The sequence below is a fragment of the Carya illinoinensis genome, chromosome 2, assembly GCF_018687715.1.
Source record: "Carya illinoinensis cultivar Pawnee chromosome 2, C.illinoinensisPawnee_v1, whole genome shotgun sequence".
Classification (NCBI taxonomy): domain Eukaryota; kingdom Viridiplantae; phylum Streptophyta; class Magnoliopsida; order Fagales; family Juglandaceae; genus Carya; species Carya illinoinensis.
The window spans coordinates 5775964-5792522 of NC_056753.1; the positions used below are offsets into that span (position 1 = coordinate 5775964).

Consider the following 16559-nt stretch of genomic DNA (forward strand, 5'->3'; position numbering starts at 1 on the left):
TTAAAAAAGTTAAATTTTTTATTATATTTTCTTTGAAAGTTTAGTAAAATTATAATGATTAGATTATATGAGATGAATTGAGTGTGTATGTGGATTAGAGTTTTGTAGTTAAGTAGAAAATGTGTTCAGATAGGAGTTGTTTGGATATTGGGATAACATGATATGAGTTGATATAGTTTGTGAGTAGTAGTGAGATTGTTGAGTTAAGATGAGATGAAATATTTTTTAAAAATTTTATATGTTTGGATTAGGAAGTGAGATGAGATGGTTCTAACTTTTTGGAGATTTGATAGATGTGGGTCTTACCAATTATTGCATAGTATTTGTAATGATTTTATTTAATTATAAATATATTTTATTATAAGATGACACTACTTGTATTAAATTAAATTATTTTTATAAAATATCAAATATTAAACTATTTTGTGAAGAAAATAATTAAATAATTAAGAAGATATTTATAAAATATTTTTTATAAAAATTAATATTGTGCATGCTTAAATTTATTTTATTTTATTTTTTTTCTCCCTGTATTTATTTATAAACCGTGGGTGGAGTCAGGAGCTTCTGATAAAGAACTGTAGGAAACCTTCCAAGAAGCATCCTGTGAAGAATGCAGTATGTATAGAGTGAGGTCATCTCACCTCTGTTTCCAAACGACGCCTACCTAGGAAAGTCTTTAAACTGTAATAATTTTACATGCTGTTTTGGCTGCATGTCGGACTTTCGTGCTCTTCGCAGAAAATGTTAGCAGCTTTGTGGTAGCTAGGATATTCTTCTCCAAGTAAGTACTATATATTTATATATATATTTATATATATGGCAAGTAGTAGGCATAAGACTTCAGGAAATTCCGTGGCCGAGGATATGATCACATACGTTGCGGTGGGAAAAGATGTGAAAGACTGCAAGTCAATTCTGTCTTGGGCTTTACAGACAAGCGGCGGAAGCAGGATTTGCATCATTCATGTTCACAAGCCTGCAAAGCTGTTCCCTTTAGGCAAGTTATTTATATCTTTGAAAAAACTTGATAAACAGTTGGATTCCACATGACCGTCGATCCCAGTACTCCGGCTTGCTAGTAAAATTTTTCATATATTATTTCTCTCACACATATATTTATTTCTGAAGTTTTGGAGTCATTTTGAATACTCTTTTTCTCTTGTACTTCAGTGCGAAGCTTACTGACGGAAAGGAAGGTCACAGAACGCCTGGAAACTGGTAAACAAAATATGAATGCAATCATGGAGGAATACCTTCTTTTCTGCCAACAAAAGGGGGTATAATTTATATATATATATATATAGTATTAGATCTCCTGTAAGTTTTTTCTGTGCATCTTTAATCCTTAGATCGCCTGAGTTTTCTGACCTCTTTTGGTGGTTATGGTGTTTGAAAATTTAGGTACATGCACAAACGCTAACCATTGAAATGGACTCTATCAGGAAGGGAATCCTAAAACTCATCTTTGAACATGGGATAAGGAAGCTTGTCATAGGATCAACATCGGCCAATCACTATAGAAGGTAATTAAGAACGTCCTATTTATAACTATGGAGTCTTTCTTTTGTCTACCTCTTTCTCTCTCTATATAAGCCATCAGTTCAGTCAAGAATGCTAAGAGCCTAAGACATCCAAAATCCATATTAATTATATGTTGCTTGTGGACGTTATTTGGAATATGCAAAGATTTAGGTCTATCCGTAAATCCCATACTAAACACACTTCTGATGTGAAAACTTGCTACGTGAGATTTTTGTAGAAGCTGAAATGAGTCTCTCTGGTTTATTCAACATGATAATGTGCATGCTTTGATATTTGGACTGAGATAGCTAATTAATTACTGCTCCATTTGCAGAAAAGTGGAACTGGGGTCTAAGAAAGCAAAGCATCTGTGTAAAACTGCACCCGAATCCTGTCAAGTACAAGTCATTTGCAAGGGCCACCTAATCTTTACCAGGTTTGCTTCCAAGCTTTTGTTAATTGCACTTGCAAATATTAATTCTTTTGCTACATTTCTGTTTTGTAGTTCTGCATCAGCTTTTAATGAGGTGGTCTTTACAGTAATGATACTCACCTCATATCAAAAAGGACTAGACTCTCGAGCAATATTTTGTTTTTTTTAACTACTTTTGTATTAATTTGTGGCTGCAAAACATTATACCCACGAAATACTTTTTTTTTTTTTTTTTTTTTTCATATCTGTAATTTCTACTGCAAAACAATCACTATTCATCTTAAATTTTGTAATTTTTAGTTACATTTGTCAACATGACAGTTTAAATGTTTGTTAAATTAAGTTATTAACATATGAAACAAGTGAAAGCACACTAAATCAGCAAATATTAATGGGGATGACAAAAAATAGGACAAAAGCTTGCATTTCTCTTAACATTTAGCCTCCTAAGAAAATACACTAAAATTTCAGAAAAATTTTATCAAATATTTTATAAAAAAAAGTAATCCCATAGACTACACTCGTATCCCACTTTCATTCCATCAGGTACTTGATTTTTTTCAAAGTTGATATGTAAACACTAGCACAAACACTTCAAAATCCTACTCTTTCTATGTGATCATCATCATTGTCCTGATGAGGTAGAGTGCCAAAATAGGGAAGCAAGTGCAACAGATACTGAAACTGGACAATCAAACCTAAATAGATCATGGTCTGGTCCTCCGGGGTCCAACAACAGCGGCGGCAGTCCCGTAATTGAATACTCAGACTTCTCCAAATTTCGGTCTAATACGGTTGGGGGTAATAGAACCACTGCTCTGGCTGCTCTAGTTGATCCTTTACAGGAACGTTCTAAAGAGCTTTCATCTCCAATGAGTCCTAGGGGTTCTAGTTACTCAGCAAGCTCTCCCACAAGAGAGGTTGAAATAACTCTAAATTCATGGAAAGATAGAAATTGCAACGCATTGCAGGATAGCCGCTCACTCTCTCCGGCGGCGGCTATGGATTATTCAAGAAACTCTTCTACCCTGGAGCTTGCTCCTTCAGTTCTGCAACAAAGTCCGAGGTTGATTTCCAGTTCAAGTAACATATCAACTTCTTCTAATGGAGCTCAAAATGTTGTGGTATGTACAAAGCATTTTGTTAAATTCTATTTTGTGTTTGCAAATTGTTTGCCAAAACATGTTTAACATTTATCATTGACATTATATATTCATATGAATCAATGATCAAATGGGTATAAAACACGACAAGGCTTTGAAATTAGAGGTTTTATGGATCATAGCAGGACCGGAGCTTAGAAGAGCAGCTTCAACAAGCAATGGCGGCCTCAACAAAAGAGGCACTCGTGCGTCGAAGAGCAGAGGGATATATGATTGACGCTATACGGAGGGTAAGCTTTTTTGTTACGAGTTCTTCTACTTACAAGAATCAATGAAGAAGATGAACATCTTCAACGCTTTGAATTCATGGGGGTTTTCTTTACACACCCCATTACACATTTTGCAAAAAATTGTGCATTTTACATGACTACTAAATGCATTCACCATATATGCTTGAAAACAATACAATTTTAAAATTTTAAATCTTAGAGAAATTGCTAATAATCTGATCAATAGGCCCAAGATGCAGAGAATCAGAGAGACATATCCATAGAAGAACTCCGAATTTCCAGAGAACAGGAAACATCATTAGAAAGCCAAATTGCTGAGTTACAAAAAGAAAGGGATGAGTTGCAGATGGAGCGTGATCATGCACTGAAAGAAGCTGAAGGGCTAAAAAGAAAAAGAGAGGGCTCAAATGGACAAATATTCGAGCTGCCTGAATTCTCACTTTCTAAAATTGCAGAAGCTACTCAAGGCTTTAATGAATCTCAGAAAATTGGACAAGGAGGATATGGCAACATTTATATTGGTTGCCTACAAACTGAGGTAGCTGTAAAGGTGTTACATTCTCAGGGCTCCCAAGGCTCCCAAGAGTTCCAAACGGAGGTTTGTATATGCATTTGAAAAACATTGGAGTTGTTTAGATCTGAAAAAATATTTTACTTAAATAGATTAGCATGCTTGGAGACATTTTTCAATAGAAAATGAATAATTTGATCTTTATTGGTTGTATACGTATATATCAGGTTGGTGTATTGGGTGAGTGGAGGCATCCCAATCTTGTGAAACTCATTGGATCTTGCCCTGAAGCTTTTGCACTCATATATGAATATCTTCCTAATGGAAGTCTTGAAGATCGACTCAAATGCAAGGCCAAGAGTCCTCCATTGTCATGGCAAACTCGACTACGGATAGCCATAGACTTATGCTCCATCCTCGTGTATCTTCATTCCAGTACTCGACCTCGCACCATAGTGCATGGGGATTTGAAACCAGCCAATATTCTTCTTGATTCCAACTTTGTATGTAAACTTAGTGACTTCGGAATTTGCCGTGTGTTAAGCCGTGATCAAACTTCAAGTGACAGTGTAACACTGAGTTATAACACCGTCCCAAAGGGAACTTTGCCTTACTTAGATCCTGAATTTCTTCAAAGCGGGATTCTTACTGTGAAGTCAGATGTTTACTCCTTTGGAATCATTTTACTGCAATTGTTGACTGGGAAATCACCACCCTACTCTATAGTGGATGAAGTCAACTCTGCCTTACTTGCAGACAAATTTGAATCCCTTTTGGATCCTTCGGCTGGACGTTGGCCATTTGAGGTTGCTCAACCTTTGGCTAAATTGGCACTATTGTGTTCTCACAAGAACAGAAGAAGGAGACCAGATCTTGGGTCTGGTGTATTGCAGGAACTCGAATTATTAAGGGATTTAACCGGAGGTTCTTGAAAGCATTATCAGCCAAGGTGGAGCTAGGTTATCAATAAATAAATGTTGTGTAATTTTAGCAATTGTCGAGTATTTTGCAGGTATATGGATGTGGGTGGTATTTGTAGGTGAGAGTCTATTCTAAAACTCCCTAGAACTTATGAGTTCTTTAAGTAATCTTTTTCTTTTTTGTTTTTAATGCTTGTACATTTATGATTGTCTTTTGTTTTTGTGTGTGTAAAGAGAAAAAGAGTATCCTTTTATTTTATGTATATGACATGCATAAAATGTCTGTAATAAATTAGAATTGTCCCCCGGCTTCAACTTCAATAAGGTCTCATTGGGATACAAAAGCGGTTTCATCTTATTATTACAATTTTTTTAAATTTCTACACAAAATATAATAAACATGAATTCTATTTTTTCGAATCTAAAAATAATAATAATATTAAAAAATAATATTCTAACTATATTTTATTCAATTTTTAATTTTCATCTAAAATTATCACATTTCATCTCACTATCAAGACTACACCTAAACCACCGAAAGTTTGTTATGTGTTATCAACCGAGTTGGAGCTAGTTAGTTGTAAAAATAAAAATAAAAAACTAAAAATAAAAATAGAAAAATAAAAAAAGGTTGTTTGGTGATTTGAGTGATAGTATAATGCCATGTACCCGGAGGGATAGGGAGCCTATAGGCTCTATAAAATATAAATCCATTTGCTCAAACCAATTATATATGTTCCTTTACAAAAGTGTTCACATCTCAAAATAACAAATCAACTTAAAGTAACAAATTTACTGGATAGGACTCTTCAATAATCACTTGTAACCTTTTGCACTTATTCTACTACGTTCAACTAATATTGCTCATACTTCATATTCTTGATTTCTAGCTGAACCCTCAAAATCATCTAGAAAATATTGAATATAATTGAGTGAGTTATAAACAACTTAGTAAGTAGTGGACATATACTAATATATAAATATGAGTCAGTTACAGAATGAAGAACAAACAATTTATCAAAATATCATAGTGACAATTCAAAAATATTAATCTACAGAAGTCCTTTGGCCTAGCATAATTTAACTATAGCATATCAGAACATATTTCATGTTTAACCCTTGTAATATGGTTGTGTTATCTCTAGTGACCAAAAGGGATGAAAATGAAGTGAATTTTTCCCTTATTATTCTCCGAGCTCCTAGTTTGCACACTGAAAAGGTTTCGCAGAAAATTACTTTGTTTCAAAAGTGGATTCACTCAGAAATAGAGATGTTAGTACCAACACAATAACAAATGCCACAATTTTACACCCGTGTGGTAAGGTCGAAACAGAAATAAAAACAAAATGTCATGCCGGAGGTTTTCACATTTCATATTAGAAACATAGTGCTAAACAGATACATATCACATAATCATATACAAAATTTTAGATTTCATATTCACTCTTTTTATATAGTTGAGAAGAGAATGCAAAAAATGTTCATATTTACATCAGTCATGATAGAAAATGTCTTTCTTACTCGAAATACAATGAGTAATATAGAAAGATGATCAAGGTTTTTTTCAATGTCCCATAACAAAATATGCGAGTTGTTCTTAAAATCAACCTTAGTCTATTCTTTTTATGCAAAGTCTAGCATAAAAGCAACGCTTATCTAACCCATGCTGAGAATTACCTAAGTCTTGAACTCGAACTCTAGCAATATCGCAACCTAACTAGAAAAGTATTCATTAACCTTAATCTACATAAGTACATATTCAATCTAACTAATAAAATCTTATATTTCCAAACCATATTGCAGCAGATACAATTCTATCACAACGCCTCATTTTTTAACATTGCATAAGCAAAAGCACGACTTCGAAAGCTCACCACACCAATATTTTAATCCAACCTCCTCGAATTTTCTTAACCATACACCACATAAACATCAACCAAACAACTCACACATTAGAAACAAGCTTACTCTTAATTTATCTAGTGATTAATCGCCTACATTTATCTTGACATGTCGGTTCAATGTTGGGGCCACAAGTCATGTTGATTACTTTTTAGAAAAGATTAATACTACTTATTATCTTAATTATGATGATTGGAGACTATTTATTATATTATATTTATGAACCTATTATCTAATACCACATCATGAAATGAAGAGAAAATGGATAATGAATAGAATTTTTTTTTTTAGAGAATATCTTCAAACTGAATAGGGTGTTTTTGTGTCTTTTACACCCTTCAATGAGAAGGTGACACATCATTAGGCTATTGTATTTATTGTGGATTTGCATACAAATTATCAAATCTCTTTCTTCTTCTTGTGAATCTGTTTCTCTCTCTTCCCTTTATTTCCTCTACACTGTGGGTCCGTTTCTCCTACCAAGTCGTCTCAGTCTATACAATCGGGAACAATTAAACCTCACATCAAAGTTCTTCCTATTCCATCAAAAGGTATATTCAAGAAACTAAAAGATTAATTATCTGCCTTGTTCTGGATGTTAAAATCATTGCAATAACTAAGATATTAGTTTGTTTTGGTTTCTCCTCTATATACTACTTTGTATTTTTTTCTCGTTCAGCACAACTAAAAGAAAAAATTTTCCAACAAAGAATCAATGGAGGCTCTTACAAGCATAGATTTGCAACGAAAATCAAAATTTCTCTTCTTCATTCTATTCCCAATTCTTTTCCTCCAACCACAACCTACTGTCCAACCCACTCCTTATCCTAAACATGAAAATGGCACGCCCAAATGTTGAATTGAAGAACTGATTAATCATCAACATCCCATATCATATAAACTAGCAAACCATCTACAAAACTTGCTTGGTTCCCCCTAAAATTCTACCTTAATCGCTTCATTTAAAAAATACAAATAATATTGAAGGGTCTTTTCCCATTTTAGATTTGTCGACGGGCTTGAGGAGAGAGATATCTTTGCGATGGCTTGAGGGGAGAGAGATTGAGAGCACTACAACAAATATGGCTTTTAGTGACAGATTATAAATAGTGACAGTTTCCAAACTGTGACTAAAACGCATTTACTATGACGGTTTGTGAGAACTGTCACTAAATGTTGGGCAAAAATTTTAAAACTTTCGGACGTTTCCTATAATACGTTCGCACGCCACAATAACGTTCGAATATTATGTATATTGACGTGCGAACTTAAATTTTTTAGCACGAACGTTTGAACGTTTTATTTAATTACGTGTGAATGTGAATATATTAGTGCCAAGGTTTGAACGTTAAAGTGATAAGGTTTAAACGTTATATGTTAATTTGCATAAATTAACCATAATATATATTTTTTTAATAGTAAGGTTGAGTAACGTTATATTAAAAAAAAATTAAAAGTAGAAATTAAACTACACAATACATACATTAAAAATTTGTGTCCATTACATATGTCAAAAATAAAAAATAAAATATGATAAATTTTTACAAATGACTTTCAGAACTGCTAGTTTACAAAAGATCAAAACTCCTCAGTCAATGTCTCAACCTTATTGTTTAGCACATCTATATGATGTGCAAGATGTGCGACAGTCTGATCTATATGCGCAATCTGTCTATCGATCTGTCGGTCTATATGCGCCTTCATATCTGTCATCACTGCATCAACCCAAGCAGATCGCACATCCCCAGCAGATGTAACTCCCGGCTGCTGACTAGTACTCGCCGAAGGGCAAGCAACATCGGCCCCAGACTCAGTCGGGGGAACAAGATCTGGCGTAGGACCAGATTGACGCCGAGTTGAGCCTCTCCCCTGTCCAATGCTCTGGCAGTGTGTGGTCATGTCGATGGGGCTCATTTGGTTTATCATCATCTCCTTCGCCTGGAGTGGCACTCCCCGGGCTAGTAATAAGCGGCTGATGATGACTCCGTACGGGAGATTATCTATGGTAACGATGCTGGCCTCGTAACGGATCCACTCAAATATAACGAGGGGCAAGTCAATGGGCTCACCACGTGCCAAGCGAATCAGGAACTGTGCACGAGCCTGACTGAATGTGCTCTTATGTGCCACCGGGTCTACATTTGTTGCAACAAAAATGTGCAACATGCGAAAGAAAGGCAGCAGTTGATTATGGCTGAAGGAGTTTGGCCTATCGAGCTTCGTGCGGTCCGTGCCAGTGAGGATGTAGAAATCTTCGTCCCGCTCATCATCACCAACCTCAGTAGCAATAGGATCGCCCTCGGGTCGATCTTCTTCACGACTGGGCATAAACTCAACAGGGCCCGAAGATGAAGCAGAAGCGGCTGGATCTGCCTCGAATATGCTCGGGGAAAATGCAGCTGCTGTGTCACCAACCTGAGTAGCTGTCGACTCAGGTAGTATACGCGGAATCTGGAGTAAGTCGGTGATAACATCCGCCGAGAACTGAAACTGTACACCGCGTAGTTTGAAAGTATGAGATGATGCATCGTTAGGCATGGTGGTCATCTCAATGTAAAACTCTCGAACCATTAAGGGGTAAATCTTTCCCCTCAATGTGCATATGAGGCCCCAGCCTCTGGTGATGAAGACGTCTCTCAGCGTCTTCTGCTCCTAGCTGAGCTCATCAAACTCATTAATGAGGATTTCTCGTTCCCCCATAATAGTTCGTGCCCCCAGTCGAGTAATGTCTGGATTGCCTCCATCCCTCCCTCACTTCTTTGTCATCATATACTGAGCCATATCCTGAAAATTAAAAAAAAATATAAGTTATAATATTTTAAAAAATGATTAGAATCACAGATACATACGTATTATGACATATATGGATTATACAGAAAATTAAAATATCATCCTTATAAATTTACATAATTTTGACAGTAAAATTTTTAAATAATTTCACTTTTTCAATATCAATAATAATAATAATTAAAGAAACAATATAAAAAATTTTTAATAGGAAACGTTCGAACGTTATTGAAAGTACGTTCACATGTAAAAATTAACAATGTTACGTGCGAACGTACAAAGATGATACGTTCGGATGTATTATCAAACGTTTAATTTAAACGTTCGATAAAAAGGGACGATGAGTTTGTTACGTCCGAACGTATGATATCAACGTTTGGACGTAATGAATTTGAATCGTCATATGTTCGGATGTTCTTACTAGCCGAAGAAGACCAACGGTTTACATTCGAACATTTTATCCAACGTTATGTTAAAGCGTTGGATAAAACATTCGCACGTCAAAAATTACGTTCACACGTTACAATTTAACGTGCGAATGTAAGGAATAGTAAAGGTCACACGTTTGGACGTTGGGTCGTGACGTCCAAACGTTACGAATCAGAATCGTTGAGTCGACTCAGCCATTTTTGAAAGTTTCGAAACGCATGTTTCGAAGCCACAAACAACCAAAATTTCCATCTACTAACAGTGGGAATATTTTTACGGTCCTATTTTATCAATTTACAGCGAATGATGGCCGGAAATGCAACGAACAATAACCGGCCTACGGTGGGCTTTGAGTTTTTGAAACCCACCGATTAAAATAGAAATAAATAGAAGAGGGGGAGGGGACATTACCTTTTAGTGACAGTTGCGGTGGCGTGCGTGGTGGAGAGGAAGAGAGAGTGAGAGTTTTAGTGCGAGAAATGGCCTGCAAAACCGTCGGGCCTGGCTTTATATACAGTTAACGTTCGAACCTTCATTAATTAACGTTCGAACATTTCGTCTACATGCAAACGTTATATATTATACGTTCGGACGTTATGTCGACATGCGAATGTATAACGTATAGATTCGGACATTAATCAAAACGTCTGGACGTTTAAATTGTAAAGTCCGAACGTTTTTTACACTATAGTTATTACATAATAAATAGTATATATATTATATAATATAGTTATTATATTATAGTTATAATATAATAATATATTTTATTATATTAGTTACTAATAATATTATAATATATATATAGTGCGTTCATATATAATAGTTATGTTATATATATTATAATTGGTACAAATTATATATTAAATAATATATTAAATATTATAATTTAATATTTAAATTATTTATTACTTATACTACTATTATGTAAAAATGAAATAATCTAACTTACGTTCGAACCTTATTGAATAACGTTCGGATGTAATAATAAATTCGGAGGGAATTTTCCCGCTAAAACCAAAAATTAACAGTACGTTCGAATGTTTAGTATAACGTTCGAACGTTATGAGCGAATCTGTAGGCGGGAGAATTGTACGTTCGAACGTACTGTATAAATTATAGGCGGGATAATTATATGTTTGAACGTTACTGTGTGAACGTTCGGTGGGTAAATTAACGTTCGAACGTTTCATTAATGAACGTCCGAACGTTAATTGTTTAACAATCAGAATGTAAAACTTTCACGCATGGGAAAGCAGAGTCATTTCTGCTTTCACCGTGCTTGAAATTCACAAAGAGAGAGAGAGAGTTTTAGAGAGAGGGAGAGAAGAAATGGAGAGTTAGAGTGAGAGAGGGAGTGAGAGAGTTTTAGTGTAAGAGAGAGTTTGCAAAGGCTTTTTTTAAACATTAAGGTAATAAAATTTTCTCTATTTTATTTGTAATTTACATGATATTTGTCAGTGTTTTTTTATATATATTTAACTAACTAGTATTGTGTATTTTTTGAAGGATCATTTGTTGGGAATTGTTGAAAATTTGTGATTTTTGAATAGGAATTTATTTTGAGCACAAGGTATATATACTAAATTCTATTGTTACATTTTTATTGTGGATTTAATTTGTGATATGGATTGTGTTGTTTGGATAAATTAAAATGAAAATTGTTGTTATTGAATGAAATTCTCAAGGTATTCCTGTAAAACCACAAAATTGTCTACCAATTTCCTTGAACAAATAGTTTAAAATAAATAATCAAACTTGCAAGATACAATGATTGGTTATGAAGGGAAACCCTTTAAAGAACTCTTTAAAGGTAAAACCCTACGGGGCATCCAAACCCAAGAAAGTCAATCTTATTATTTGAAGAACAATTACAAGCAATAATCAATTACAAAACCTTTGCAATTCGACTCTCTTACTTGCCTAGACAAACAACCTGTTTGTCTTCTATCGCAGCAGCAGCCAGAACCTCTGGCGATCTTCAAATGTTGACTTCCCTTCTGGAACTCCAGAGGCTGAAATCCAATTGATGTTCCTTCACCCTCAAAGCACGATCACACCAAGAAGATATGAAAAATCCCATGAAAATTCTCAAATGAATTTTCTCTCATAAATGCTCAGAATATCCTCTCTGAAATTCGTGACTCAAAGTGCTTGAGAAGATACAAAACCGAATCCCTTTAAATAGAAAGTCTGGAAAGAGTTCTAGTTGCAGTAGGATTCTGCTGACGGTTAGCAACAGACGCCAAAATGCGTACCGACGGACTGCTAACATTTCGTGATAACTTCTTCTGTTATAGACTAAACTCTGTTTAGATTTCTTCTGGATAAATGCAAAACTATCAAAACTCGATTTTGACTTCAGGGACTTATCTAAATAACTCCTAAGACTTGTAGATAGACTCAATATTGTTTAGATACAAATCAATACTTATTTTACATTCATCCAAAATTAATCAAATAATGATAAGATAAACCTTATCATTCATCCAAATTTAATCAAATAATGATAAGATAAACCTTATCATTTAGTCATCTAATCCTAGCTAATTTTTGCCCTTACAATCTCCCCCTTTGGCGGATTAGTGACAAAATCAACTTGATGGATGTCTTGCATATGCAATCTTCCCTTTGGCAGATTGGTCACAAAACCAACTTGATGAATGTAGTGTGTACCTAAGACAAAAACAATCAGCCGACCAAGATTTCGTGAAAAATATCTTAATATAGTAATGATAAGAAATGATATAGAACATTCTTTGAAACTAGTCCCAATAATAATCAAAGGTTAGATGTAATGTAAACCTACAAAAAAAAAGTGTTCTAGTCATCATCAATAACCATGTTCAATACTTAGTTCTCCCCCTCAATATTCTGCTGCTCGCCCTCAATATTTTCAGCAAATTCATTAAACTCCCACTTACTCAAACTCCCCCTAAATTTCACAATATCAAGATATTCCAATTTGTTTATCTCCCCCTTTTGTCACTAATCTGACAAGACATAAAATAGAATAAATATTACTTATGTGAGCTAAGATGAAGATACTAAGAAAGACATGATGAACAACTCACATGTATCTCAATTTTTCATGGATTAAATGCACATGATGTATGAGCATGAATATATGTTTAAACAATGAGCAAATGATTGAGACAACTTGGTTAGACAAAAAACAAACACTTGGTGAGCATTCCATGAAAACCGAATGACAAAGGCTAAGGACCCACTCAAAAACCATCCTCAATACATGCAAACAAAATGCTCAACTGAGTAGCCATAGTGATTTCAACGCAACCCAATCACATATAATGAATAACCCCTCATAAATCAGCTGAAATATATATCAACCCTAGAAATTTCAGAAGTTTGAAAATCACATTAGCCTTACCTTGATTAGGATGCAAAGATGAGTAGAACTGGATGATCTTCAGAATTCCAAAAGTCTAACTAGTGATATGAGTGAATGAAGGATTCGGTTGGGTCTCAAAAGAGGAGGAAATGTGTGAGTGAGCTGGATGCCGTGCAAAATAAGAGAGAAAGGGGGTGGGAGGTCGGCGCATGTATGAGACACAAAAAAGAAAAAAACATAAGGCACATAAGTGCCGTGTACCTAGGCACGTGCCCGAAGAAAAAGAGTCCCACTGGGACTACTGCAACACCAGCATAAGTGACCAAAAACACAGATTTAGGCTCATATCACAAACAAACCAAAAAAGAACTTTATATTTTTATTTTTGTATTTATTTTATAGAAACGAAAATAAATAGAGATTAGAAAAAAATAACAAAAAAAGATTTTTTTTTTTATTTTTTTTATATAAAGCAATAGGGCAAGTAACATACCTAAATGCATCTTAGTTCAAACATAGTGTAACTTACAAAACAAAGTCAATAAAGTACACCCTCTTATTTGCAACAATCACTATGGTTCACTTCTCATAAGATCATCAATATCAAAGTTCATGTGAGTGTGTGAGTGAGTATACTTATAACATAGCATTTTTATGAACTCCTTTCTTCAATATCCTTTTTTTTTTATACCTTTATTCATGAATGATTGCTTCTTATAGATGCTCACAAGAGTTTGCTGCTTCACCTTAAAAGTCAAACTTTATGCTAGGGCCTAGATACATGAGTATCTCCTCTAAACATTAGTTTGTACACCCCCTTTTTGTGTTCATGTTTGTTACTCGTCTTTTTCCATAATGATTAGAGCAACGATTTTTTCTATAAGAACTTTAAGGTGGTAGATCCGTGTAGGGTGTTTGTCTTTTTCTGCAATGAATTAACACCAACTTTTTCTATATGGATCAACTCTTTGTATTTGTCAAGAAGAGAGCTCTTTATTTATGTACTAGGTTCAACTAGTATTAGTCAATTCAAGGTATGAACTCTCTCTTTGATGAGCATCTCATTAAATGATGTGAACTTTAATTATAAAAAAACATACATATAAGTTTCTCACTGTGCATTGAAAATGAACTTTGCCAAGATAATCCATAGGGTTAGTATGCACAAAGTGAATTGCACAAAGTAGAGAGATGCATAGGTTCAGGAATTTATTAAGTGAGAACACAAATACTCAAACTTTGACATATCAAGCATGCACTTTCCTTAAAGAAAAGTTTTGAACCAAACCAGATTTTTTTTATATTATATTTTTCTTATTTAAAACAAAAAAATAAAAACATAAAAATAAACTAGAAAAATAAAATGCATGTCCTAGACTAATGCAATAATATAAATAACGTAAGAACATGCAAGTAGTCCTATTAATTAATGTAACAAGGCATCTTTTTTAACCACCCATTTTACTTTAAATTTTGGCCTATTTTTTTCATCAACACCACTTTGTATGATCTTTTCTTTATTTTGAAAGCAAAAATCTGCTAGTTCACTAAGTTTGAGACTTAAAAAGTTTATCTGTTGATTCATATCACAAACTTGATTCTCTAGACTATTTCCTTTCCTTTTCGGATTTCTTTCACATCCATTTTTCTTCACTTTATTCAAGTTAAAATAATTTGGCCTTATATGACCAATAACACCACAATAATGACAAGTAGGAATAAACTTACCTTTGGACTTACTTTGGTTGGACTTCTTTGTAATTGATCTATCATGTGAGGCTCTTGGAACATGAGTTGTAGACACGACCTTCTTTGGAGTTTCCTCATCTTGATTTCCTTTAACAAAAATGATATTTTTTGATGAGGTGGCAGCGGATGATGGGTCTCTAAGTTCCATACCTTGGGAAGTCGTATACCCTAAACCTGTGCGATCACAACTAGATTTTTGAAAACTCAACATCTCTTCTAGTTTCTGTGTTGCTGTTTTTTCTTGAACCTTTTCCAATTCCTTTCCTAATGCAATATTTTGATCCTTTAATCTTGCTATTTCAATATCAGAAATTTTGAATGCTTTAAACAAATTATTTTTCTCACTCTCCATATTAGTGAATTTCTTATACAGCTTCTTGTTGAGTTTCTTTAATTTGATCACTTTTTCACACACATCATTGTAAGCTTCTTGTAAACTCAACTCATGATCATCCACAACTAGAGCAACCTCCGAATCACTATTGTCATCATCACTTTCAGATTTTGTTAGCTCAATATCAGAAAAATCATTAACAATAGTAGAAAAAGCCACAAAAGTATTGTCATAATCAGATGATGAACTTGAAATTTCAGATTCTGAACTATCACTAAATGTGACATTCAATGCTTTTCCTTTACTTTTCTTGAAATTTGGACATTCAATTCTTATATGACCATAATCAGAACATTCATGATACTTTATTTTATCAGATTTTTCTTTATTCTATTTTTCAAAATAATTTTTCTTTGCAGAAAATTCTTTACCTCTTTTTTTCTTTCCACTATACTTTTTATTAAACATGAATTTTCTGAACTTTCTTAATATGAGATCTATATCCTCATTGTTAAGATTTTCTTCATCAGAAAAATCATCTTAATTTTCTTCTATAGTTTTTAAGGCAATAAACTTACCTTTTCTTGCTTGAGGAAGCGAAGATTCATACGTTTGTAAAGAACCTACCAGTTCTTCTACTCTTATTTCATCAAGATCTTTACTTTCTTCAATAGCGGTAACTTTGGATCGAAATCTTTCAGGTAAAGATTTTAGAATTTTCCTCACGATCCTTGAATCCTCCACCTTCTCGCCGAGATTAAACCTGGAATTAACAATATCATTCAGTTCAGCATAAAAATCATTAAAATTTTCGCCTTCCAACATTTTAATCTCTTCAAATTTTGAGGTTAGCATTTGCAATTTTGAATTTTTTACTATTATTGTGCCTTCATGTGTAACCTCCAAAATATCCCAAGCTTCTTTAGCAATCTCACACATGGAGATTCTTTTAAATTCTTCGGAGGATACCGCCATGAAAATAGCGTTAAGTCATTTGCTATTCAAATTGAAATTGTTAATTTCATCTTTTGTCCAAGCATCTATAGATATCTCAGGTTTAGTCCATCCTCGTTCAACCAAATGCCATACACGTTCATCCAAAGACTTGAGAAAAGCCCTCATACGAACTTTCCAATAAGCATAGTTTTCCCCATCGAAGTATGGTGGAACGTATAATGACGTCGACATGATCTATAAGGGTACGGATCACACTCGAATGAGTGAACCA

At 34.1% G+C, this 16559-nt stretch overlaps 2 protein-coding genes across 2 annotated transcripts; both read left to right on the forward strand.

Annotated features, from left to right (window-relative positions):
- The first annotated feature begins 819 nt into the window (after positions 1–819).
- Positions 820–3147, forward strand: LOC122301644 (putative U-box domain-containing protein 55). The gene is made up of 5 exons (XM_043113041.1): positions 820–1000; positions 1174–1280; positions 1405–1526; positions 1859–1960; positions 2616–3147. The coding sequence occupies exons 1-5, from the start codon at positions 820–822 to the stop codon at positions 3145–3147; spliced, it is 1044 nt and encodes a 347-aa protein (XP_042968975.1).
- A 131-nt stretch (positions 3148–3278) lies between these two features.
- Positions 3279–4857, forward strand: LOC122301645 (U-box domain-containing protein 33-like). The gene is made up of 3 exons (XM_043113042.1): positions 3279–3350; positions 3577–3948; positions 4089–4857. Exons 1-3 carry the CDS (start codon positions 3279–3281, stop codon positions 4791–4793), a joined length of 1149 nt encoding a protein of 382 aa, XP_042968976.1. The 3' UTR covers positions 4794–4857.
- The last annotated feature ends 11702 nt before the right edge of the window (positions 4858–16559 follow it).